Genomic DNA, 27,053 nt, shown 5'->3' on the forward strand with positions numbered 1-27,053 from the left:
AAAGGTTAGCAGGAGTAATGAGATATCAGCTAAAATATTCATGAAGGCAAGAAAGATACAGTTTGAACTATGCTGTAAGCAATATCTTGCACAAGAAATAAAATATTCCAGGATTTGTTGATAAGGCATCATGTCTTTAAAGTTTGCGCGTATGCATTGTGTCTAGAAATGTTAGTTTTAAGAACTATACACTGTAGTCCACACACCTTAAACGTTAGACATCTTTGATATGAACTGAAAATACTAATAGAAAAATAACTGAATAGAATTGTAATTTTGTAATTATGGTTGGGAATGCAGTAATTTAGTGGTTATTAAGAAAAAACGTCAACTAAACTATTACTTGCGACCGTATACTTTCACTTAGTCACTGGAACACTAGTCTAAGAATTTGATCACACACGAAGTTAAATTATAAATCACAAAAAAATACAAGACAACTATTCCATCACATCTTCAACCACGTGACATTTTTCATCCATACGTTTAGGACATTCAAAGGCAATATAGAACATTTATTAAATTTTAGGATGTCGAGATATTGCAGAAAAACATATTGTTTCTATCATTTTAAAAAATATTTACAATCTATATAAAAAAAATTCTTATAAATTATATATATATTTTATTCGGATTTCATTCAACTTGGAGTAACTTAGGCAAAGTTGAATATTCTTACAGGTATTATCATCCACCTGTCAGAAGTTTTTGATGTGTGCTGCTATATTGACAGTAAATTTCTACTTTAAAGAAAATATTTATGTTAAGTCTGAACAAAAATAAAACTTCATATCACTTTTTTTGAATAGGGAAGAAATTTTTGCGGGAAGAAAGTAATTTTTGCGATTTTAACCCTAATCGCAAAATTAAGCTCTACAAAAAGTAAGAAAATGTTAGTTAGTCGCAAATAAAAAGCTCCGTATTTCCTTGAAAACCTCTCAAATCACCAAAATATTTGGTTAAAACGATGGGTAATGAACGCAATTTAGTATTTTGTGCGAAAACAGTTTTTGTTGTTCCCGATATAAATATTCGAAATGCAAAATAAAGCGTTAGTTCAGAGTTTTTAATCGGAAATCTAAGTTCTGTATACTGTAAAAAAAGCCTTTTTAATTTAAGCATCTCAATAGACGAAAGAAAAATCCATAGAATAAACTTTGCGGATAGGGTTTTTTTATATTTATTTCGGAAAACTATACTTTCTTTCACGCACTCGATAATTTGATAAAAACCTTTTCTTCAGGGAATTTTTTTTAGTTATATGCGAGAAAGAAAAGCATGATTCACAAAACAATTCTAGATTTAATTTTGTTGCAATGCTGCAAATATAAAAGTGGAGTACCACTAGGGGATTGGGTTCTAAAGATTAATGGGGGCGAAAGCCATTTGTTATTTCACGTTTTTAAACCTTCTAAAAACGTATTTATCTCGTCCAATAACATGTAATCGTCTGTCGCTATCTTGACGTTTGTTACACCCTCATCGAAGATAAATATTAAGAGCATATGATTGGATGGAGGTAGAAATATACCAACATATAATTGATTATCTAAATGAATGAAATGTTTTGTACATGAAAGCATATATTACAAAGCTGGCATTGTAAGTATGCTGTTACTATGGAAACAAAATCTGAGATAAAATGATTTTAAGCAAAAAATTAATTGTATACACGTTTTTTGTGTTTTTTTATAAGAAACAGTTTTTTGACCTGAGCCTCAATTTTCTTAGCAAAAAAATCTGAATATAGGCTGAAATTTTCTTAAAATGTTCTTAATTTTTCTTCCTTAATTTTGACTTTCTCGATCTAAACTAGTTGCATACTTTTATGTGAAGTGATAGTTATGTATTTTATTGAATACATCATTTATTTTTAATGAAGAAAAAAGACTTCTTTAGTTATTTTCAGGATAAATCTATGTTAGGATGTATATTTGACTTGATTGTGTTGTGTTTTGACATTAAGGTGTTTTAGTACCTAAATGTAAATATCAAGGTCTCCAAAAATTTAAAAAGTTTAACATGCTGGGGATTTTCTTTCAATTTTCAAGTTTTCGAGGTATTTGAGGCTCATTTTCTTATAAAGATATTTCTTATAAAGAAAAAAAACGTGCACTCGATAAACAGGTAATACCATACCTTTTCTAGCTATAACAAACTGACGCAAACGTTCAGTTATATATTCCAGTGGCGTGTTTCCAAGATGGTGTATCGACTGTGTGTGCTTCCTGTTACTATAAGTTGTAAAAAGCAAAGTTAACACAAAAATAAAATTAGCATACTAAGTTAGCTTAGTAAAAATCAATTTTTGAGGTCTCGCAAAAATAAAAGAATTTGTGTTATAGTTAAAATAATATAAACAGTGAAGCAATCCAGTGTTGTAACAACAAGAGAGATTTTTTTTTACTTGATAGATGAAACCTTTAATAAGAATTTGACGATTAGAAGACGAACTTACGAAGAGACTTCATCTTGTGTTAAGTACTTCCAAAGGGAATCAAATAGACACAGCTCATCATCCTTGATAAAAATAACAAAATACAGTTAAACTTTTCCGAAGCAGACATCTAAGACGGACAATTGATTTGTCCTATACGAAGTCTTATAAAAACCGCTAACATCTCTGAAGTAGACACCTGATAGAAAGACTATATAACTGGCGAAGAATGCAATTTATTCACTAGGTGAGACCAGCTGCCCTTTTCTAACAAAAAATAACAGTTTCTTATCAAGAGAGCGAAATATTTTTGCTTCACCTTCTTGTCCTCTATCACCATCAAAGGTTTGAAAAGATCTTCAAATTTCAATTGGAATGGGTGTAAATTTACCATACAGCATTTGTTATCATCGTCCATATAACTCACGCTAAAAAGAAATCACGATTTGTTTTCGTTCATTCAGTCATAGTAACTACGTACGAAAAGATTGCTGAACTACAAGAAGGGCGTATCAAATTAACGCCCGTTCAAAAAATACCCATGTTAAAAATTGAAAAAAATTAGAACGACAGTTCAGCTAAAATTAATTCGTTAATTTTTTTATTCGTGCATTTATTTATTCATTCATTCATTCGTGCATTCATTTATTCATTTGTGCATTTATTCATTCATTCATTCATTCGTGCATTCATTCATTCATTCATTCGTGCATTCATTTATTAATTTGTGCATTCATTTAAATATTCATCCATTAACTCATTCGTCTAGTCATTCAATTACATCAATTTAACTAACCAAACATCAAACAAAGATGGTTGAGGTTTCCTTGGTGTAAACTTGACAGTAATCACTTCTCCTAAAAATAAAATCATTTATATTGCGAGTAAACATAAAATATTGGATTCCACACCAGCAACTATGAACTTCTCTATCTAGCGAATAAAATGTATATTCCCTTTAGCTATAGGTCAATTTCTTGATGTAACGAATATCAAATTAATCAAAATTTTGTTTCAGAGAACATCCCATAATAAAAAGCAGCGAGGTTGACGAAATTTAAACGACCTTTTGGAGAGAGAAAATTTACTGAAATATTTGTAAGATAAGTAGAGCTCAGCAAGTAAACAAGTTAACTAAAGGGTATTATATATTAATCTCCCAATCCACATTTGATGGCACAACGACCTTGTATCAACAAATTTTCGATCGCTTTAATTGAATTTCGTAGAATTTGAACAGATTGAAAGAATCATGTTCGCCTAATGATTCAATCACACCTTCACTTGCTGACAGTCACGTGATTATAATTTGCCAATCAATTGAAATACCAACTGAATAGATTTTAAACTCCGTATAAGTTATCTTGCATTAAATTTCTGCACTTTCGACGAAATCAATTTTGACAGTGCCAAATGTTAACAGATTCTCAGGAGCACCAAAAATGATCATTTAAGTGATAATCTCTTAAATAAAAGCGACCAGTCTAGTAAATTCTAGTAAATGTATTAAATTTGTTTACCTTTTGTTTTGTTTTCAGTTAATGATTTTTTAAACATATAAGGACAAGATGCACCTACATAGAAAACACTGATATCAATCACTCACTTCCAATAAATGTAGATGAAGTATTATACTAGTCATTAGACCATGGAAAATCAACGATATCTCTTGTCTTATATATTCCGTTTTTCACATTATCACCAGTCATGGATATTCTGGACAGAGTAGTGATTCCGCTACCATTTTGAACAAAATACAAAGTTTAATGAAGGAGACCTGTCGGTATCCCCTCGATTGTCCTTATTTTATCGCATTTGGCGTGTCTGAGACAGAACACGGGTTTTAATTTAAAAGAAATAACGTTTGTAAAAACACACCGTTGTGAGCAAACTTTGCATAAATTATTTTGCAAAAAAGCATAACTTTCGATATATTTCAAATACTAATTATTACCTTGGATTTTTTCAAATGGTCCCGATGTTGTTATGGTAACTTCAATAGCAAACAATTTATCTGGAGAATCTGGCACATTGTCATCCTAAAATATTTTGACATCAAATGTAAATTTATCAATTTCGAAAAGATTGAGATTTACAGAATGAGATCTGTCACAAAACCAACTAACATTAATAATGTTAATTTTATTAAAATATAAAAATGGGATGGTTTTCCAGGTTTTTCCCCCGCACTGGGGCTAACAATTCAGACACTGAAATTTTATTTTCGCGAATTTAGCCAAGTTTCCTTAAATTTTTGATAAAAATATGCGAAGGTAAATATTAATATATTTTTGCTAGATCACTTCGCAAAATTTTATAACTGTAAAAAAACCTTCAATTTACCCCTTATGGAAAATGTTTTAAGTACCTTCCGAAGAAGAAAATTGATTTGAGAAATTTTGCCAGACGTTTAAAGAATTTGGTTTCTCACTTATTTGGAAATCATGAGAATGGAAAAACCTTGGGAAGATACCATGCAACGCGAGTGTCAGAATTATACCATCAAAAAACGTATAATTTAAGAGTTATTGGTAGGCTACGATTAAGTTTGTTATAAAATACGTTTATCCTAAACAGAAAAAAAGCCAAGATTCAAATAACTTTCTAAATTTCCCTACAGACCCTTTTGTAATTTCAAATAAACTACTACCGCAGTATCAATAAAATGTTGATATAAAGTATCGTGTTCGCGATACCATGTTTCGTCTTGTGGGTCATAGGCTACTTGTGTTGGCATGGAAACAAATTTAATACAAGCAACTTACAAATTCTAGGGAAAACGTGTGAGTAATATCACTATCGAATTCTGTTGCTTTCATGGCTGCATGATACGCTGTTAATAGATCTAAAAAAAATCAAAACTCGTTGTAGCTTTAAGAGAAGAAAGTAACAAATAAATGATCGAAGGAATGAGCGGGAAAAATTCCTACCCCCCCCCCCCCCCTTTCTACACACCCTAGGTTGTTTAAAATAACCTACATAGTATATAGGTCTCCTATATTCGTGGTTTAGTTTTAAAAGTTTCTTTTAAGACGCTTACACATTGCGAATGGTTGCTTAACTAAACCAAAGTACAATGTTTATTTGATATAACATTTATAATGCGATACCTTCAGTAGCATTAACGGTTAATGTATTCCCTCGACATAACTCCTCAGATTGAGGTAATCTAAAAAAGAAACGGCTTTAACACTCACACTAAAATCAGCCTTCCAAAAGCAATCTGATTAGTTAGACAACCTTTTGGCTATTGCGTTATCCAGATATCTTCTCCGGTAGAAATCTTCGCAACTTAACAACAAAGCTGTAAAACTTCTACAAGTTGGAGGACTAAGATATATTTGGCCGAGGTACGATCATGGCACGATATACTTACAGTGTGAATGATAGAAAGTTTGTTTTGGCTGGAGTGATAAGAAGCGAACTTTCGGATGTCGAAGGGTTGGAAGTAACTATGAAAGATGTAATGTTGAATTGTAACTTTTCGGAAATTAGTTTAAGCAAAAATCCTGAATTTCACTAGGATCATGGTATATATCGCCATGCTACATTTGTACAAGCTTGGTGGAATTAGAGTTGCTTAACAGTTTAAATTTAAAGACCAAGTTTTAATAGGGCTGGATGCAGTCCTATTCATAGTTATTTATCTGCAACTCATAGCCGAGCTGAAAAATCAAACAGGGCTGAAATCTTCAACCGGGATAAAAGTGTGCTATAAACAGATTTTTTCTGCCAGTACAAGCTAGATGTCGCAACATACCTAATTTTATCAATCTAAATAACTCACCGATTAAATTAGTACCACCCTCATCAGTCTTACATGAGTGGTTTGATGACAAGAGGATGTTTTCATACTAAAACACACAAAAACATGCATTATTACACGAGGAAGAACAATAAAAAAAGGTACTGCAATTCAGATAATAAACATACATATTCAGGCGATATGTTCCCAATGATGAGATATGTAAACAGTGCTCTGTCACAGAGATCTGCCAATTACGTCAAGGAATATTGTTATACTAGCCGTTAACCGTGGAAAAATCCACAGGGTCGTCCGTCATTAAATTACACGCTATTATGTGAGCAAGTTGCACGACACTTTTTTTGCAGACAGACGGACAAAATACGGTCATTATTATAGAGACTAGTTGGTGGCCCGTGAAAAATCCACCGATTCACCCGTTCTTTTTATACCGCATTTCATGCGTCTCGATATTTGTGGTACCATTGTGCGTGAAATTTTGTGTAGAAATATCCACGGGGTCGCCTATCTTTAAATTACACGCTATTTCGTGTGCCCATTGCACAACACCTTTCTTGCTGTCAGCAAGAAAAGTGTTGTGTAATGGGCACACAAATGGACAGACAAAATATTATTTTACTATTCTTATAGAGACAGACTCAACTATAAAACAACCTATGTTTATTATTGCGTATTGCGTAAATGTAACTGTACACAGGCTAGTGATACAGAGGCTAGTGAGGTATATCCCCTTACAAGTCTCTTAGTAACAATAAAAAAAGACGTAAGAAAATAACAAATATTAAAAAGGATACTGTTGTTGTGAAAAGATTGTGAGATGTTCCATAGTAAGCAAGCCACATCTGAAAAAAGAAAGTCGTAACAGAAGTCAAAAGATTACAATGAATTTATACAAAAGATTATATAAATGACTTTATTTCTTTTTTAATTTTTTTCACTCAGGTAAAATATAGCCCTTTTCCAAGATGAATTTCCAGAACGTTTTATGATTGGCCGCAATCCTTACCATATTTAACTTGCGGCATTTTCGATGTTTTCAATATGTTTTTACAAACAGAAAGCAGTAGGTTTCCATTTTTCCAACTACAGTTTTTCATTTGCGCAGTTCTTGAAATGTGCTTTAATTTTTCAATGATGAGCTAGTGTATATAAAATAAACATACATAAGCATATATCCACATATAGAACAGACATTTAAAAGATGTATATATAAAATACGTGGCATAGTGCATCCCATATTAATGCAGGCCTATATAAACACGAAGCAGACTTATATAGACATGTAACCGCAGTCGACAAGCACAACAAATTGCAAAACTTTTGATGAGTGTTATGTTTAAAACTTTACATGCACATAAGTCGTTGATCTATATATCACCAATCACGATATATCATTGATATATATAAAATATAGCTACTACGTAAATGACAACAAGTACCATGGGGCATATATCAGGTGCCAGTGCTACTTTTTCAATCATTGAAAGGTAGTATTTCAAGTTATTTAAGATATCTTTCACGTTGAATCTTAGGAGATGTTGAGTGATACTTTTAAGAAGCACGTTGGAACTAAAACAAACAAACAAAAGATATTGTTTAAATGCAATGATTGGCTGCTAAGACACAGTCTTGGATTTCGATCAGGGGTCAAAATGTCACAACATGGTTTAAATCTCAAATTTGTTTACCAAAACAAACACACATCATTTTAAATTTTCGAGCCAGTAATAGCTACCTTTCGTCAAGATTAATTTTGTCACAAAAATCGATAGTGCTCGGAACGACACGTAACGTATATACTGTAAGATCTTCAACCAGTCTGAAATTATAAAGTCACCAGTGTGAACATACAGCCTTTTATATAACCACTTCAACAAATATTGGATAGAAATGTTGTTACAAAACAAATTCTCTGAAAAAGTATTCTGCAAAACTTAACTAAGGCAACTAAAATCCTTTTATAAACTTTCCGCTTAAGAATTTAAAAATAGAAACAAATGAATACAAAAAAATAAAAGGAAAACAAAGGAATTACTTTAATATTTTTTCTTTAAACTGACCCTCGCCATGTTTGTATAACTGATACAGTCCATGAAACAAAACTGCTGTTTCTTTACAAGTTTTTGTATGCCTTGCATGACTGACCATACCATTAAATATATTAGTTTGTGTTGTGAGCGACCATTCTAAAAAGTTTGTATATCAATATTACAACAGTAACTTAATAGTAAAATTTAGTAGCCAATTTACATTTTGCATTTTTCAAAATTTTAGGAAGGTGGGGAAACTACTTAAAAGAACTAGCAAGGTTTTAATATTAAATTTCCAAAATCAGGAATGTTACAATTCTTAAAGAAAGGTTTGTCGAAATGATTCTTATAAAAAAAAGCTAGTCCTTCAAGAAACAAATACATTACACAATAATATTTAAAAAAGTCTGATTGCCTATAATCTTGTTTTACATGCACTATAAAAACTGTAGGAAATACATGTATTACACATCACATATTGAAATATAAAGCTGTCAACTTACTTGATGATGTGTGTTGTGTAATATGTGCCAAGCAGTCCAGCTTAGAGTTAAAGATATCTTTAAAAACGAAGAAAAACAAATTTCATGACAATAGGTGACGTGTATAAATGCTTCCACTGTAGATTTATTTTTCCCTTTTGAATTATAAAGAAAGATGTGTCATACCATAACAATCATAAATAGTTGGTTCCAATATTGGAAATGCATGCAAACTTGCTGGAACTTTTAACTCATTTGGAAGTCTCTACAAATACAAATGGTAAATTGATTTAAAACGTCAAAAAACAAACAACTAAATATATTTAGGAAAAATGTAGAATAACTTTTTTTACTCCAGGTGTAAATAAATTGATGATTACAGCCATTCTTGACCTAAAATTCTGACTAAAATATTTGATTGAATAAATACTAACTGGAAACATTCAAGATGAAAAAACTTTTTGCAAATGGTCCAACATCCTATAATTCGAAATCTCAATAACTTAAAAGAGATTTTCGGTACTGGGGGAGGTTTAAATTATAGAACTGCTGCTGTATTACTTTTATACACATCCCAAAACAAGTTTGTTTCGCTGTATTGCAGGTAATCAGCTCTTGATTCAGACCTACTGTTATACTCATTACACTACCCTGCTACAAGAAATAATAAATGAATATCTGGCAACATATTTAGCAATACTTTTTTCGGTTTTGAAAAAAAGTTAAACGATACCGGATATATATATTACAACGTTTATTTTTGGTGGACACAAAGGCATGCACATGGTACATTTTTTAAAAATATTTTTGCTATTCATTGGTCATTTTCGCATGCGTCCAAAGGTGTCAGCCACAGTAAAGAAAAGAAGTTTATACAAACTAACCTGTATATAGTTTTCAATCCAATATGTTACTATTTGTCTTTGCTCATAAGGCAGCTGCTGTAGTTCCTTTAACATCAAAAGTTTCCTATACAACAAAAGAATGCGCAACAGAGTAAATCTTGCAAGCGATTAATTTTTAGTGAAATATTAATCTCCAGGCGGAATAAGTATATAGTTAATCCAAACAAAAGCAATGTTTTTTATCAGTATGTTTCTTAATGTTGTGAAATTTGTACTCTGCATGTCCCCTTTTAATCAGTGTACTTTTGAGCAAATACTTTACTGGTTTAGCAGTTAAGTTTCTTTTAAAAAAGATGAATTTGTGATTCAGGATTGACATACTATCAAGACCAAGATGCACATTAACAGTATCACACCTACAAAGTCCAAAAGCTTGGTTTCCATCGAGAAAAAAATTCATTGTGTCACCGTTGTGTCACAAATGTAGCACAAGAGCTGTAAGATATGCATGTTGTGACGTTTATTAACAAATATTTAAAAGAGAAAAAAATTCAAATTCAAAATTGAACAAGTATGATGCATAAAAAAGAGTATAAAAGCTTCAGAACAGTTGTGCTACCCCACAAACACAACATGTTTCTTAAGCGCCTATATCCTGCGACATTAGCACATTGTTAGACCCGAGTATGACAGTCTTGTGACAAAAGAACTTAATTGCAAACAAAGAATCATCAAATCTCTGCGACAGTGAGTATAGTCTCGATGTATCTCTTTTTTTTTAACTTACATAAGAACAGACATCAGCCAGGTTTCATCAAGTTGTTGAAATAAAGATGGATAGTTGTTCTAAAAAAACATTTAACTGTGAGATGAATATAAAATTAATGACGAACAAAACAAAAATTATAACAAAACTTAACTCCACAATGATACACACATTTAAAAATTAAATTTCTTGATTACAATAAATTTATAGTCAAATAAAAATTTATTACCTGCATAAACACTGAAACGTAGATTAGTGCTAAATTCCACGATTGACTGGAGTACATTAGGAGTGTCCCAAGAACCTTAAAAGTATCAACAATCACAAGCCACTGACATATTTACTATATGTCATTATCAAAAAAAACAACATCTGTAAAGCGTTCCCTACATGCATTGTCACTAGAAGAAAAACTGTAAACAATTATATCAATATGATAAATCAATTTATTGTACGTTTTTTAGAATGATTTTTTAAAATGCTTTATGTTTGCTTACCCAACCTGCTAAAGGGGATCATAGTGCATTTAAACTTTTCATTTGATTAAAGTAAGACAAGAACAGTCACCACACAAATAAATGATTGCTTGGACACCAATTACACTCATGCTAAGCAGAAAGTTCAATTTAATTAGTCATGGTGTCTGTTGTGACTTGAATTTAGCCATATCTTACACTGAAATGTGAACACTCCATCACTTGTCTTTAATAATATTAGCAAATACAAAAAATTTGTATCAACAAAATCTTACCAATTTTGGAATTTTACTTTTTTCTAAATATGGCAGCACCTTAAAAAATAAAATCATGCTAATTATCAATTAACGTATGTGGTGTGAACATTTGGTGTGACTTCCATAAAGCATAAAATAGTTGTAAGCAAAACTCTGGGATTTGGGTAAATTTTTGATATGCATGTTTAATTTCCATTTGTTATAAAGTTATTATAACATTTTTTGTATAGCGAAGAAGGTTCAAAATATAGGCATTACTATAGCAAAGACAATAAAGTCGACCTTTCTCGATTAGTCCTATTACGCAAAACCAACCAACCAAATGTTTTTGTGTTAAGACTGTTATGGACATGTTTAAAATACATGCAGATTTGAGACACTATCACCTTCTTCAATTCTTAAGATATCAAAGAAATCATTTATATTCTTTAAATAATAGATATATCAATCTTTAACATACCTTTGGTACAAGTTGAAGCAAGCCTGTTGGAGAAAGAGTGCTCATTTGTTTGATCAAATATAATGAACACTTGCTTACATCAAAGCTACACACCTTGGAAACAATAAAATAAAAAAATAAACTGCGAAAACAAAAATGGGAACTCGCTAGTAACAAGTTGCAGATGCACAAGACACAGGTTTACTGGCAAAATAATCTGAAGGTTTTTCTTCTTTTTTTAGACTGTTTCTAAGTTTATTTTTGCTACAATTTTTATCACACACAAATGTAAAAAAGACCTGAAACTAATATAAAGCAAATACCAAGGGGAAAATACATAAAATATGAATTACCTTGTCTGCTTCTTTATTGCTAAGAATAAAAACATAATAATTTAAATGACATAGCCAACATTTACTTTTCTATATAGTCAAGCTTTGCATTGATGAAGACTAGTTGACAAAGTTAAACTAACCTCTGCATTTTTTGCATTGCATGATTAAATATACACCCAACTAAAATCTAAAATAAGATTTATGAAAATATTTTTTATGACAAATAACACAAAGGACAGTGTATGAATTGCAATACTAGTTGCGTTTTTCTTCGGATTATTTTAGATTAGATTTTTCTTAAGTCACTATATTACAAATTAAAACACAAATAAATTCTAACCAGATGACTATTGGATGCAAATGATCTTTCTTCAATGGATGTTGCCAGGAAACTTTGCAGCTGTTCACACAAAATTCCCTAGAGATAATAAAGCATAACCATCCACTGCAAAGTGTATCTTTAAGTTAGATTGATATACTATGCAAAATTAATTGTCAAAAATGGAAAACAATTTCTGATTTATTTGTTTTAAATTATTTTCCTTCACTCCACTTATTTATTAATGCACAGCCTTTTATATTTTGCGTTTAACCATTTTTGCTTGAACCCGGAAAACCTTATTACAATCTTTTTATTCTAAATTCAAACAGCGATTCTTCTAAAACTTTAATCTACATACATGCTTTCGTTGAGAGACATAAAATGTATTTTTTAGAATACCTCATAGGCTTCTTCTAGCATACACAAACATTCACTAGAGGTTTTTCTTATTAATGGTTGACCAGAATTTACCTAAAAACAAAAAACAAATGTAATTGCTAAAAAAAAACTCTTAAGAAAAAACACAAACAGAAGATCCATAAAAGTTTCAGGACTATACTTAAAACATATAAATATAAAAAAAATGTTTTTAACAAGTAGCTGACATCATCTCCTTGTAACTGTTTGTCGCTCTAGTGAAGTAGATTTTTTTACACAGCTAATGGTTAAACTTACAATAGTGTTGTTACTATATCAGTCTACTTTACAAAATCTTAGAAGTTTATATGTTGTTCTAAAGCCTTTTTAGTTATTATATTTAACACAAATTAAATATTTTTTTCTTCCTCAGGTTTGTTTTTTGTGGTTGCACACTTTATTAAATATTTCATTTTTCAGATATTTTTTTTTTCATAAGTAATTGCAAATTTTAATTATAAACTACACAGCTCATATAAAGAAGTTTTAAAAAACCACTGGAACTAGCTCTGTTTGTGTTAACCATATAAAAACATCAGCTTGAACGTGCTGCATGAAGATAAACATGTTATCTGCAAGGTTTTTATCATACAATCCACATTCCAAGTACAAGACCCCCTTATTAGTCACTAATAAGGGGGTTAGTCTTTACCTTTATATTGGTAAATTTGTCTTTAAACTTGGAAATAATTACATAATTGGATTTTTTCCTTTTCTATCATAAACAATTTAGGCCAATCAAAAAAAGAAAAGTTGTTGCATTGTGTATTCATAAAAATCTGATAAAAACAAAAAACCCATCCTCTGTAGGACATTTCTTTCAAACATAATTTTTTTTCTACGTAAACAATTCAAGAGTTTATTTTGCACACAACTTCTAATTTCAGATACTATGATTTTTTTAATTCAAGCATTCAGGAAAATCTAAAAAAAATTGTGAGGTTTTAAACTTGCAAAAGTTTTTCGATTGAAGTAACAGATTTTACTACAGATAATCACCCTGCTAAAGTCAGTAATTTACACAGTCTAACTATTGAACTATTATATATTAACGTATAAGTATGAAGTATAAATTGAATGAAACTGATCATTGCAATAAATACAATAATAATAAAAACGGAGAAAAATATTATTCATACCCGAAGAATGATGTCACACAACATTGTGATAAAATCTGCATGACTATCCTAGAAGACAAAAAAAACAGCTTATAATCTAGCAATATAAATGAACAGAAAAAGATGCACCTTTCTAGTGAACGAATATAGACATTTTTTGGTAAATACTCTGTTGAGTAGGTTAGTTTAAAACAAATAATAAAATAAAATTTACCATTAAGTCAAACTGAATGAATATAACAGTGAGAGCAACCAATATCTAAAATCAAAAATGATTTTGAAATAATCCCCTACTTTATCAACACATTAACCATCATAAAAGCAAGCTCTCAAAATGATAAGCACTTGCTAACACAATACACTTTTGCAAGTGACAATTAATAATCAGAGAAACTAGTATCCTTGTTTTTTTTATATATCATGGTATAGTAACATTTAGTCTAAAAAAGAGCATACTATGGCAAAGTAAATATTCATAGAAATTAGACAAAAACTTCATAGGAACCTTAGATAGTAATATCATTCACATCAATTAAAATTCAAAAATGTTTTACTTACTTCAGATTTTAATAAGATCAAGTGATTTCCAGGATAGCGGTAAATATTGAGAAGAGAACCAAAGACTTGCTCAGCACTAAAACATGATATTGACATAAAAATGTGTTAGGTATCCGAAAGATAACCAGGACTTTCTACTTCAAAATCAATGAAATCTTTCTTTGAAAATAGTTTTTTTTGTTGCTTTGTCACAACTTCTTGGAAATACTTACAAAATACTTACAAACTCTGTCAGAAATATTCCTATGCTTATTAAAGAATGTAACAACCGGTGCTAAATAAATGTTAGAAAATATGTTAAGTTTTTAGCAACAAAGTACAATCACCTGTCTGCATCATTTATCAGCAAATCAACCTAAACGAAAAAAAAAAGTACAAAGAGTGCCACTACTGGATGCTGTTGACAAGTTTTTGACAATTGCAACAAAAAGGAAATCTTATATCATCGACCGCCACATTGATGAGGTCATCAGAAAACATTTAAAACCTAATTTTTCTTTAATCATCATTGAATAAACATGATTCTATACATGATCTCAAGGTTTCAAGCTCGAGTAATTAGTATTGACATCTAAACATTTCAGAAACAAATATTTTCCAATGTTTCTCTGTCTAAGTGGTTTTCTCCTTCTTTGTACATAGTTTTATATGGAAAACATGATTATCGTGAACAGCCAAAGTTTTTTATGACATATTTTCGTGTCGTGCTATTGGAATAATTTATTTATATTCCTAAGTGATTACCAGAGGGTAAAAAAAATAAAATACAATCTTTAATCACATTACACATTTTTAACCCCCAAAATTTCATAATAAACTTGATCCTGGATCTGTTCTATTATTTCTATTTGTAAAACAATGAAGAAACCTGATGTTGAAATCTCTTACAGTACTTCTTGTTAACAACGTCACACTCTTCTGTTTATAAGATTTTACATATAAGAACTGATTCACAAAAACCTGAATCCACTAGATTAACAGTAAATAATAATGCTAAGAAGATATTGATTTCTGAATCTAATTTAAAACCTAATGATTTTTTATGCTTTTCTTACCTGTTGTTGTACAAACAATACTAACTGAATTTTCATATCAACAGATACATTCTCTGAAAATAAATCCTAAAATGAAAAAAAAATACAATCATCATTTGATACACTTTTGGATATTATCTAAACAGTTTAACCCACAGTATTTAATTTTTGCAAACCAACTGAAGCAACTTCCTGGACTGTTAATTCAGGGTTTCTTACCCATTGCAAAACCAAGTAATTTTTGGGAGAATGTTTTTTTTTTCAACATAATACTTTTTATAAAATAACATATACCTGTAAAGCATCAAAAAGCATTTCTTTGTTAAATTCTACATCAAGTAAAGACATTTCAAGATGCTTTGAAAACTTTTTTAATCTCCGTTCCCAGATGATTGTAGTTTTAATATATTTTTCTTCGTTCTCCATTCTAATAGAATTAATCTAAGATAAATTACAAGTTCACGTTTACATAGATTTTATTATTATATACTATTTTATTGGCAAATTCTACTAACTTACTTTTTGATCCAGGGTTCGAATTAGAAAAGTAAAGTTGGTTTGCAAAAATTTCAGCACTCTGTCGAGGTAAACTACTATCTAGATGTAACCTATTTTTTTGTTGGAAACAAGTGGGGGTCGTTAAAACTCATGAACCCCAAACACGAGAACTGAGCGTCTGAACTAGCGACTCTCTCAGTTTTAACTCTCTTGTCTCTGATAGACGCAATAATGTTGCAAAAATGAAATAAGTTTATTTTTATAGCATGCTGTAACAAAATATTCAAAATGTAATTAATGTTTCAGAGGTTCTTAACCAGTTTTCATGAACATTATATACAACATAAGTTAAATACAGTATACTGATTAAAGTCGCTTTCACAAAAAATATGTTTGTTTCAAACATGAGTGTTGTAGTAAAATGCAGTTTACAGTACTGCCCAGATAAAAGCGTGCATGTACGCTCAACTTGCAAAAATAATTGCTTTTATTCAAAAACACAATAGGATCTAAAAAAAGCATTTCTATCACCGCTTTTCGTTCTTAAACTTTTAAAATGCGATCTAAAAAATTTTTAAAATGCAATGGCCGTTCTTCGTTCTTAAATTTTTAAAACGCGATCTAAAAAAGCATTTCTATCGCTGCTTATTCCATTCACAATTTTATCATTTTCTTTACAAAGTGATCCGCAAAAATGGCATTTCGATTTGCAAATTGCGAATTGCAAACTGCTAATTTGAACCCAGCGATCTCAATGGTTTTATGCATATACACAATATATATACAATTTATTTTTGAAGATGACAGTTTCCCATCCAAAATTCACATGCTTGTCCTTAATGTTGGAAAATACAGCCCCTTTATATATAATTGGAATCTTTTTAGGCATATATATAACAGAATTTTTAACATTAAATTAGTTGTATCAGAATTCTTAAAGCATTCCTTAAGGGGATCTGAATTTCTTAGAGGACTACTTATGAAGGAGGAGATATTGTTATAAGGAGAGCAGAGGGTTATCTAAAAGGCCCCCGGAATCTCTCTAGCTACATGGCTTTTTATAAAATACTGTAAGTATCCCTTACTAAAGTTTTAACAACAGACACCAAAACAATAACCATTATTATTGGAAATTTTACATTGGCACATCAAACTGAAATTTTCGTTCAAGAAAACACCAATAGATAAACGAAAATCACTTTAAACTGTGTTTGCTTTGTAAATATTGCTATCCACTTTTAGATCTGTTATCTTTTTGTTGGTTTAGGTCAATGGATTACATAGACCATTTCCTACACCATCGTTACATTTATACTTTAATACACCAGAAATATAACATTCCTGTACACCAGACTTAGGATATTTACAAACCTAAAACTTTAGATAGCTATATATATTTGCCCATTTTTTTAAAAAACCTTAAACTTCACAAAAAACCCCAAGCTTTAAATTACTCAGATGGGTTCCATCCTTGTAATTGGGAGTAAAGTATTTATGTTAATAAATTTTGTTACTCCACTACAAATTTGTCACTTTTAGTTGTTTTACAAGACCTTATACTGAAACCTTTTCTAACTGTACTTTAATGATTTTTCCTAAGACATTTCATGATATTTTTTTGCTGACAAAGATTAAAATTAAAAAATACCAAAATAAAGGTAACACATCTGATCACAAGAACAACCATGAATATATATGTATGTGAGATATGTGACTAAGTAAACAGGATAGATAGATAGATAGATAGATAGATAGATAGATAGATAGATAGATAGATAGATAGATAGATAGATAGATAGATAGATAGATAGATAGATAGATAGATAGATAGATAGATAGATAGATAGATAGATAGATAGATAGATAGATAGATAGATAGATAGATAGATAGATAGATAGATAGATAGATAGATAGATAGATAGATAGATAGATAGATAGATAGATAGATAGATAGATAGATAGATAGATAGATAGATAGATAGATAGATAGATAGATAGATAGATAGATAGATAGATAGATAGATAGATAGATAGATAGATAGATAGATAGATAGATAGATAGATAGATAGATAGATAGATAGATAGATAGATAGATAGATAGATAGATAGATAGATAGATAGATAGATAGATAGATAGATAGATAGATAGATAGATAGATAGATAGATAGATAGATAGATAGATAGATAGATAGATAGATAGATAGATAGATAGATAGATAGATAGATAGATAGATAGATAGATAGATAGATAGATAGATAGATAGATAGATAGATAGATAGATAGATAGATAGATAGATAGATAGATAGATAGATAGATAGATAGATAGATAGATAGATAGATAGATAGATAGATAGATAGATAGATAGATAGATAGATGTGCATATTTTACATGGCTAGCCTCACAAATATCGAGGGATATACCCTGTCTATTATTTCCAGGAGGGGCCATGGCTTAGATGGAGAGTCCTAGAGTATTTAATGCTCATTTTGAGCTACGCAGACCCAATTAGTAGGGCCCACGCTCTACTAGACAACTCCCGGCAACATCCAACGGCCCACACAGTGTGCCATCTCCCCAATTTCCCTCACATGGCTTGGGTTAACCCGGGGCTATGGTAACATTCACTCGTCCATGTTGAATCGCCGTCAAGAGGAATCAAACCCTGGTCTCCTGCACAGAGTACGAAAGCTATAACCACTAATCTACGGCGATGAATACAACTTTAAATTGCAAAATTTTAAAGTTGTATTCATCGCCGTAGATTAGTGGTTATAGCTTTCGTACTCTGTGCGGGAGACCAGGGTTCGATTCCTCTTGACGGCGATTCAACATGGGTGAGTGAATGTTACCATAACCCCGGGTTAACCCAAGCCATGTGAGGGAAATTGGGGAGATGGCACACTGTGTGGGCCGTTGGATGTTGCCGGGAGTTGTCTAGTAGAGCGTGGGCCCTACTAATTGGGTCTGCGTAGCTCAAAATGAGCATTAAATACTCTAGGACTCTCCATCTAAGCCATGGCCCCTCCTGGAAATAATAGACAGGGTATATCCCTCGATATTTGTGAGGCTAGCCATGTAAAATATGCACATCTATCTATCTATCTATCTAGAGGAATTTAGGTTTGGAGATTAGGGGGTTTGTGTGTAGCCAGGAGACCCAGCATAATTTTTCTTACCGTAGCTCAAAATGAGCATTAAATACTCCAGAACTCCGCATCTAAGCCATAGCCCCTCCCGAAAATAATAGACAGGGTATATCTCACGATATTTGTGAGGTTAGTCATGGTAAAAATGGATATCTAATCTAGATGGAATGCCGCACGTTCTTATCAGCGAGCGCTGATGACCTGTGTAACAGAGAAAACGAAACCAGAATCCCAGTTAGCAACCCGAATTGAAGTTTTCTACAAGATTACAGTTCCTCTTTGGACCTTTTATAAAACATAAATTCCACTGAAAAGATACAAATCTTTGTCTTTATTAAAAAAAAAATAATATATACTGAGAAAGGAAAAGCTGTGAACAAAGATCACAGTTAGTGTTCCGATAAATTCGGAATAACGGGTCAATTTATTTCCAAGAAATCCGCGTACAACGCATCACGCACAATGCACGGTGGTGGCTACAACTCTGGGTTTGAGGAAAATGACGTAGGAGCAAAGAGAAAGAGGTTTAGTTCTATTTACCCTGCGCTTTTAGCAACATGCTTTTTATCATTTTAAATAGCTGAATGTTTCAGGCAACGAAAGCTAATTTACTAGGTTCTTCAAACTTAAATTGGTAACCATCATGATGCAAGACTTCTTCCAACCTGGTTTTGTAAATGGGAAGCCCTGTATGTAGTTAAGGGTGCCAATAAGCGGCATGCGCCGTAAAAAGTGCAAACATTTTCGGTCAAGTTCAGCATTTTGAAAATAATTCAAGTATTCGCCTGGAAAAACCCACATAGACCCGAACAATGCTTGAAAAAAGTGCCTTCTTCCAACAGTATTGCGCATAGTATATTACAAGGAATTGGATTTCGGGAATGCTTCGGGCAAGTTCAGGAAAGTGCGGGCCGTTTTGGAGGACAACTGCCAATTTAATTTAAAAGGTTGCCCAAACTTGCCCTTATATATGCAGGCGTTTGCAGCTTATCTGCACCCTCTTTGTAGTTAGTGAAGGTGCTATCAACATAAAAGTTTTGGAGAGAGATGGACAATTATAATCAACGCTAAAATAAAGCTCTAAGCGATGCTTTTTTAACCATCTACAATACCGTTTCGATAATTTTCAAGCAACCAATAGTGCTGTTTTAGCCCATTACGATACCATTTTGATATATGATTTGATATAAGATTTTATGGCATCATATTAGCGTTTTTTGATCTCGTTTTAATATTTTGCAAGTGAATTACAATGCCATGTTAGCATTTAAAGGTCCCTTTTTAACAATATTTAACAATTTTTTTACCTTCTATGGTACTAATTTGAAAGTTTTAAGAAGAATACGGTGTCATATTATCCTTCTACAATATATAGAATGAAAAACAACGCATATTTTTTTATTTTTAGCCACTCTTAGTAACAATGATTTAAAAATAACTTGGAATCTACCACTTGGTTTGCAATAACATTTTATAAGCTTGTATAGGCTTTATATATTTACTCATAAAATTTGATTGCAAACCAACATGCAGATCCCAAGTTATGGGGTCGTCAGCAAAAAATTAAGAGCAAACAAGTATCATTTTGGCAAAAAAATTATGTTAATCAATTCACGTTTATAATATCTATGCATTGATAGAGTTTGAAGAAAAACAGAAAATGTTGAAATTTGCTATTACTCAAATATGAAATTCTTTAAATGTAAATATCTTGAGAACGAAAAGAGCGTTTTAAAAACATTGATAACGAAGGAGGGGTGTCAATGTTATTTGTCCCTTTTTTAGGAAGAGCACCAGTATTAAAATTATTATAAAAATAGTTCCATTCTGAATTTGAAAGGGGGGAACTAAATTTGCGACTTAAGCACCAACAAGAGTTACACTTGAATTGGGTAACTGATGTTGGGGTCTAGTTCTTTTATGCTTTAAAAGCAGACTTTTTAATTTTTAGTAATTTTAAAGATAGTGGTTTTTTCAATTTTTGATGGTTGTTCGGGGGACATGAGTTAGGGGAAATTTCCTGAAATGGCCTAAAATCAAAAGAATAGAAAATGATCCATATTAGCAAGATGGATTTGAATTTAGATTTTTTTTGTCACATTTTTATCTTCTCTTCCTGACCTTTTGTTTATCCACTTACAAATCTGTGCTAAGATTTGAGTTAGCATGTGCCATGCAAGCAAACAGTGGTTACCATGGCTTGTAGCTTTGTGGAGAAATATATCATTTTGTAAGAAGAACTTTAAAACTCCTCCAGCGTTCTTTTTTATGTTAGTACTGCTAGCATTTTTAACTCTATTGTCAAAATTAATGAAAGCTTTTTTGTTGGAGTGTGAGTGTCTTTTAAAGACAGAAGTCTTATGGGCCCAGATATGATGTCCCCAAAATTCCCCAAACTATGTATATACCCTTATAAATATTACTTGCATAATTTAATATAAAAATAGACTACTTTTTAATATTTTTTATGATTGTCGGAAAGCATTTAACAAGGATATTTCCAAGGACAGTGTATTTATAGTCTATAAATTGGTATTTTTAGCTCATCAAGGTATGACGATTTAAAGAAAAAGACTAAACAACCATACGTTGATCATTCCTCAAAACTACCATCAAGATCAAGTTATGTGGATTCTTATGAAAAGTATGTAGAAAATTCATTACTACTTATTATTTCTGCTAAATAATAAAAAAGCGATTGGCGAAATTTTTATTTGTAGAATTTTATAAATCATACTAGAACAAATACTTATACAACTTTGTAGAAAATCCTTTTTTAAACTTATTTCTATTTTGTCTCTTTTTCATCTCTTTTTCGTCTCTTTTTCATACACTTTTAAATTTTTTTGGTAAACCTCTCACAATATTTCTGCTTTCTCCCTATATCTAAAACTTTATCAATCAATAAAAATCATAAATTAAAAATTGGTTTGTAATAGGGGTAAAAAATTACATAGTCACCCTTACTGTATTAATTTTGTGACTATTATTAAAGATATTGGCTTGCTAAACTATTATTATCTTTTTTTTTTCAGAGAAGAGAAAAAGAGCCACTTCGCAAAATTTCTCTCCTTAAATGCTGTATCCTTTCAAGTGAATGTTTTGACTTAGTTAAAGTGTACAATGTTTTTATCATAGGCTAAACTGTAATTATTTTCTTTGATTCGAATTTGTTAGTATGAAAGACACAAAAAGTTAGTGCATGATTACATAGCATATTATGGAGGGAAGATGGAAGACTTCAAAAGAGACAGGTAGGCTAAGATTAAATTCATCTTTAAACAGTGCCACAATATAATATTTTTATTCACAATTTTCTCATAATTATTATAGTACAAAAGACAAAACAGACTTCGACGTAATCAAGGAAAACCATCAGTAAGTACATAGGAATAAATTTAGTTTACTGTAGAAAGTTCTGTATGGTTTTGATTTGTTTTAGTTTGATACTCCAAACTCGATTTCATAGCACATTAGCCTTCCATTGACTAGTCTGGTCCACTGATATTACTTTACTAAACATTTCCTCATATTCAGATTCATATGGGACGAGAATGACGATTCTGAAGATTCATGGTATGTAGTTGTGACGAGAAAGGAATTTTAAATTTTAACAGTCGACTGTATATTATAGTTCATTGGGCTAAAAATAACACTCTATTTTATAATTATGAAAACAGTATTGCATTCCTCTTTACCAAATAATCAATGATAATAAAAAATTGACAATTTCTTCGTACTTGTTTATTTTTATTTTGTGTAAACTCAGGCTGACCCTCGTTTATTCTAAATTAAAGCGAATTCTGATAAAATTTATGTGAAGCAATTTGAGGCGAGACAAAACAACTTAGTTTTATAACATAAATAGCATGTAATAATATTTGAAAACTTTCTTATATTTTTTAGGGGGAAGAGATTAGCGAAGAAATACTATAACAAATTATTTAAAGAATATTGCATATGCGATCTTAGTCGGTACAAGGAAAATAAAGTAAGATTTAGTCTAAGGTTGTGTAAAGTGGAACGAATGTTGTAGATATGCATTGCAATTTTCTAAACTGTGCTTTCGCAAAATAACTTTGCTTAGTATTTTATACCATCTACAAAACACCTGTCCATCATTCTACTCAGGTTTTAAACCTGCTATACAGTGCTAATTGATATGGTTTATTACTTAATTCATTATTTACTGTTTTGTTATTATTTTGACAGTCACAGTGTATTTTTTATTTCTCTATTGGAAAAATCAAAAGAACCAAATCCCTGACCTCTGAATGCCTGAAAAAGTTAGGAAAAATTTGCAGAATTTTTGTGTACTGAGAGTTGGAATGGTTCCCTCTGTAGAAAGTCTGTAAAGCCTTTATAATGGTTCTATGCTTTTGTTTTCTGTACAAATAAAAAATGGACTAAATTACCATGGTTTTCAAAATTTAAAATATTATGTTTAGATTGCAATGAGGTGGAGAGTTGAAAAGGAAGTAGTTGATGGGAAAGGTGCGGATATTGTTACTCACATCTTATATTACGATAAATAATCTCGTTTCATTTTTCTAACTTGTTTTATCTCCGTAGGACAATTTTCTTGTGGTGCTAGGAAATGTGAGTGTACAGAGGGACTTAAAAGTTGGGAGGTAGGTTTGCTTGGTGATTTAATATCTACTTTTATAAAAGTTAGATTTTGTGAAAATTTTTGTAGAACTCATCCAAACTTGTGGTTCTTATTCGCATTTAAAATTTCTCTTATTTTGATAGTGTTTACGATGTTCTTTTTCTCCTTTTTTCCTTTTAGGTCAATTTTGGATATTTAGAGCACGGAGAAAAGAAAAATGCTTTGGTGAAGTTGAGTGAGTAAAACACATCAAATAATTGTTTGATTACATTTGTAACTAATACTAATTATTTAAGACATAATGTTTGTAAAAATAAACATTGTTAGCCTCAACGTTTGTACTTCATATATGGTACAACTCCCACTTTCTACAACATAACATATATCTTTCCTGCAAACTATTAATCAGCATTGATATACCTATTCTCAACTGTATAGACTACCATGCAATTAAAAACTATTTTTGACTGTGAGTGTATGACTATATTGTTCTTGTTAGGCGAAAAAATTTTTTACCAAATATATGAAATTTCATTTCGTATGGTTTTGCTATGTTAAAATATAGCTCACAAACCCCTAAAATCAAATAAAGGTCATGCCAAAGCGCTGTGATTTGACGTTTACAGGTGGTATAGGACAGAGTAAGATTAACACAGAAATTTATGTTAACTTCCATTATAAAACCGTTTTTTCCACTTGTAGGACTTTGTTCAGACTGTTCATACAAGCTTAATTATAATAAAAAGTAGGTATATTGGTTTTTTAGTTTATCATGCCCAAGAGAATTTCGTGTAAACTAATCTTTAGATATTTTTTAAGTACTGATTCTCACAAATAAGGGACTTTTTAATATTTTTTATGGGCAAATTCTTATTCCTGATAAATTATGCGAACAGAAACATTTCCAAAAGAAAGCATGTATGAAAAATATATATTCAAGTATAAATTTCGGTGTACATGTCAAGATCACTTATCATTGCTAATGTTAAGTTAATTCAATCAAATATAAATTTGGTTACTATAAAAATTTTAATTATATTTCATGGGAGCAAATTTTTATTCGTGAGAAATTGAGAACAGAAACATTTTAAAAGATATGCATGTATTTAAATTTAAATTTAAGTGTGTAATGCTGATGTTAATTTAATCAAATATAAAATTAGTTACTACAAAATTACTTGTGTGTATAAACCGAAAAAACGAAAACGAAATCCATGTGTTCCCCTCTACACTACTAAGAACTTGTAAAGCTTGAAAACTATTAAAGAGGTTGTAGAAAGCCAAAACGTACTTCGCTCGAAGTTAACTTTTAAGATGAGATTGAAGAGAGAGTGAAAGGCTTTTAAATGTCAAATTTACTTGTCGTTGAATAGATCTTCCACTTGTAAGAAGTCAAAATTGTGTAATGTTTTTTTTTTACTAAAGTCTGCACTATTAAAGGCTGTTTCCTGTTGCACATAAATTTGATTTTACGCTTGCTTTAATTCATATTTTTTACTGGTTTTTGAATAACGATGTAATTGAATAGCAATTTGTGGTGTAAGAACGGCAAATTAAAATCAATATCTTAATTTTAGACATAAAAAGAGTAAAAAGAAAAAAAAGAAGTCTAAGAAAAAAAAAGTAAGAAAACATAAACGAAAAGATTCATCTGACTCCTCATCAACTGACTCCTTCTCATCTGATGAAGACACTCCCAGTAAAGGTATTTGTTTTGTTTATTTGTGTATTGCTGCTTAAGTTTGCAGAATCTCTTTTAGTCTAAGAAATATGAGTTACCACTTCATTAGAGAAAAATCTATGCTTCTTTGCCCCATATTGTTTTTAGTGTATTAGCATGAAAGACATTAATTACAGAGGCTAGACAATGCCTACGCGTTGTAAAAGGATTTTCCCATTGTATAGGGTTAAGGGGCGTAGGGAGGCGTAGGGCCCTGTTAAACATATTCTTTATGAAAAAAAAGTTGGAAATATCCCAACTGTGTTATGTCACACTATTTTCATATGTCTGTAAATTTTTGGATGTAACGTTGTCTGAAACATTCTCTCCAAACTTGTCCTATTGGAGACATGTTATTATGGCCTTGAAACTAAAAAAATATCACGTTGAATTTCTCACATCTAATTTTATCTTAGAAGGTGAAGATGTAAAGTCTACAGATGGTGTTGATGTTAAAGTTACCGAAACTGAAAATATATGGGAAAAGCCTGTTGAGGTGGAAGTAGAAAAATCAAGGTAAGTTAGAATTCATTTATATTCGACAGAAATATAGCCCCAATCATTTGACCCAAATAATATGTCACGTATTTCCCCAAATTCCCGCCAAAATGGTTGTTTATTTCTTAATATCGCAAAAAATGATGACGTCGGCGGTATCTCATGTATCTTATATTGTGAAACTACCACGCCAGTATGTGCTCGTAAAGAAAATTCTAAAAAGTTAAGGAATCTTCTTTGTGTGAGAAAAAAACAGAAAAATTTCTCTTTAGTACCAGTCAGTGAAACGTCAAAGCATTTCTGTCGCTATAATGCTCTTAATGATGTATATAATCATTTTAATTTCCATGTTTTAGGGAGGATGTGTTTGACGATTATCTGGAAGATCTTTTTATGTAAATACAGGCTGTAAAACGTAGGACAGAGTGACTACCATTTTGCATACTTGAAGAAGATAATGTTGTCAAATTTCTTGTATACGTATATATGTAAATACACCTTCATGTGTATATGACGTCATTATTATGTCATTTTTATCGATTATAATTAGAAAAATGATAAAAATAAAGAAAAGGTGATCTGAGGCAAAATGATAGAATCAAATGCGCATTCCTATAGTTATTGAACAGCACAAACGTGAGAATGGGTTACTACTACGGTTGTACCAGAGTTTCACTGATATTTTACCTGACGAAATGACAAAAAACTGACATATATACACTCATAAACATATATTTTCATTTTGTTATCTTTAAGAATATGTAGAATTTATTACTTTTGACATGAACTTTCATCTTACAGATTACCCCTCTAACTAGTTCAAATAGGCGCCCAGTCAAATAACCATGGTCACTCAATTGTACAAGAAGCTTTTTTGGGCAATGGGTGGTGCATGCTTATTGAAAAGATTTAGCTCAAGAAGGAAGCACTTATGCAGGGACGAAGTTAGGATTTTTGTCATCTTGTGTAAAATAGTTTTGAAAAGGCTATATCACCACAAACGATAAGAAACAACTGGTGGCGTGTGGGGCGTTGTCAAACGGTTCCAGGGCGCCGCCTGGAAGTTCCGCCCTTTAACGCCCTTCATTGGTTTAAACAGCTTAAAAATCGGCTCATAAAGTTGTTCTAATTCACTAATAATTTTCTAATAAAGTTGTTTACGTCTTTTTAAGCTTCGCGCTAAGATTGGTAGTAACTTAGGCGTTCGCCTATCTTTAAAGGTAGAACTTAACTTACCGCGGGAGTGTGCCCAGCGGTAAGTCAAGCCGCCGCCCAAGTCGTTATTCAGGCTCTC

At 31.2% G+C, this 27,053-nt stretch overlaps 2 protein-coding genes across 3 annotated transcripts; one reads left to right on the plus strand and one right to left on the minus strand.

Annotated features, from left to right (window-relative positions):
• Positions 1-477: 477 nt before the first annotated feature.
• On the minus strand, positions 478-19,050 carry LOC130644324 (AP-5 complex subunit beta-1-like). The gene is made up of 35 exons (XM_057449876.1): positions 18,963-19,050; positions 15,577-15,723; positions 15,304-15,369; positions 14,575-14,603; positions 14,249-14,324; positions 13,905-13,949; positions 13,712-13,759; positions 12,555-12,626; positions 12,174-12,251; positions 11,974-12,020; positions 11,852-11,870; positions 11,520-11,612; positions 11,078-11,116; positions 10,556-10,630; positions 10,348-10,406; positions 9,600-9,684; positions 8,902-8,980; positions 8,737-8,793; positions 8,239-8,389; positions 7,939-8,022; positions 7,643-7,772; positions 7,210-7,342; positions 6,998-7,045; positions 6,371-6,429; positions 6,225-6,291; positions 5,814-5,889; positions 5,548-5,606; positions 5,203-5,282; positions 4,392-4,476; positions 3,958-4,011; positions 3,234-3,294; positions 2,757-2,865; positions 2,459-2,520; positions 2,140-2,234; positions 478-1,549 (listed from the first exon to the last, which is right to left on the minus strand). Exons 2-35 carry the CDS (start codon positions 15,706-15,708, stop codon positions 1,395-1,397), a joined length of 2,607 nt encoding a protein of 868 aa, XP_057305859.1. The 5' UTR covers positions 15,709-15,723; positions 18,963-19,050; the 3' UTR covers positions 478-1,394.
• A 250-nt stretch (positions 19,051-19,300) lies between these two features.
• Positions 19,301-26,268, plus strand: LOC130644325 (protein FRA10AC1 homolog). Of its 2 annotated transcripts, none has more exons than XM_057449879.1 (14): positions 19,301-19,456; positions 21,475-21,576; positions 21,968-22,013; positions 22,110-22,186; positions 22,266-22,310; positions 22,470-22,508; positions 22,839-22,923; positions 23,381-23,426; positions 23,505-23,563; positions 23,722-23,776; positions 24,244-24,286; positions 25,119-25,246; positions 25,681-25,777; positions 26,116-26,268. In XM_057449879.1, the coding sequence occupies exons 1-14, from the start codon at positions 19,395-19,397 to the stop codon at positions 26,156-26,158; spliced, it is 927 nt and encodes a 308-aa protein (XP_057305862.1). In that variant the 5' UTR covers positions 19,301-19,394; the 3' UTR covers positions 26,159-26,268. The 2 variants fall into 2 exon arrangements, with proteins under 2 accessions (XP_057305862.1, XP_057305860.1); XM_057449877.1 differs by having other exon boundaries at positions 19,302-19,456; positions 25,678-25,777.
• The last annotated feature ends 785 nt before the right edge of the window (positions 26,269-27,053 follow it).

Source organism: Hydractinia symbiolongicarpus, chromosome 5 (genome assembly GCF_029227915.1).
Source record: "Hydractinia symbiolongicarpus strain clone_291-10 chromosome 5, HSymV2.1, whole genome shotgun sequence".
Lineage (NCBI taxonomy): Eukaryota > Metazoa > Cnidaria > Hydrozoa > Anthoathecata > Hydractiniidae > Hydractinia > Hydractinia symbiolongicarpus.

Bases quoted from the DNA above. Each gene is read 5' to 3' on its own strand.
- LOC130644324 (XM_057449876.1), bottom strand. From the start codon at position 15,708: ATGGAGAACGAAGAAAAATATATTAAAACTACAATCATCTGGGAACGG. The intron at 8,794-8,901 runs GTATGACACATC...TCGTTTTTAAAG, and splicing joins AACTATTTATGATTGTTATG to ATATCTTTAACTCTAAGCTG. The intron at 1,550-2,139 runs GTATGGTATTAC...TCATTCATTTAG, and splicing joins GTTTGTTATAGCTAGAAAAG to ATAATCAATTATATGTTGGT.
- LOC130644325 (XM_057449877.1), top strand. From the start codon at position 19,395: ATGCACGGTGGTGGCTACAACTCTGGGTTTGAGGAAAATGACGTAGGA. The intron at 23,777-24,243 runs GTGAGTAAAACA...TTCCACTTGTAG, and splicing joins AAATGCTTTGGTGAAGTTGA to GACTTTGTTCAGACTGTTCA. The intron at 25,778-26,115 runs GTAAGTTAGAAT...TCCATGTTTTAG, and splicing joins GTGGAAGTAGAAAAATCAAG to GGAGGATGTGTTTGACGATT.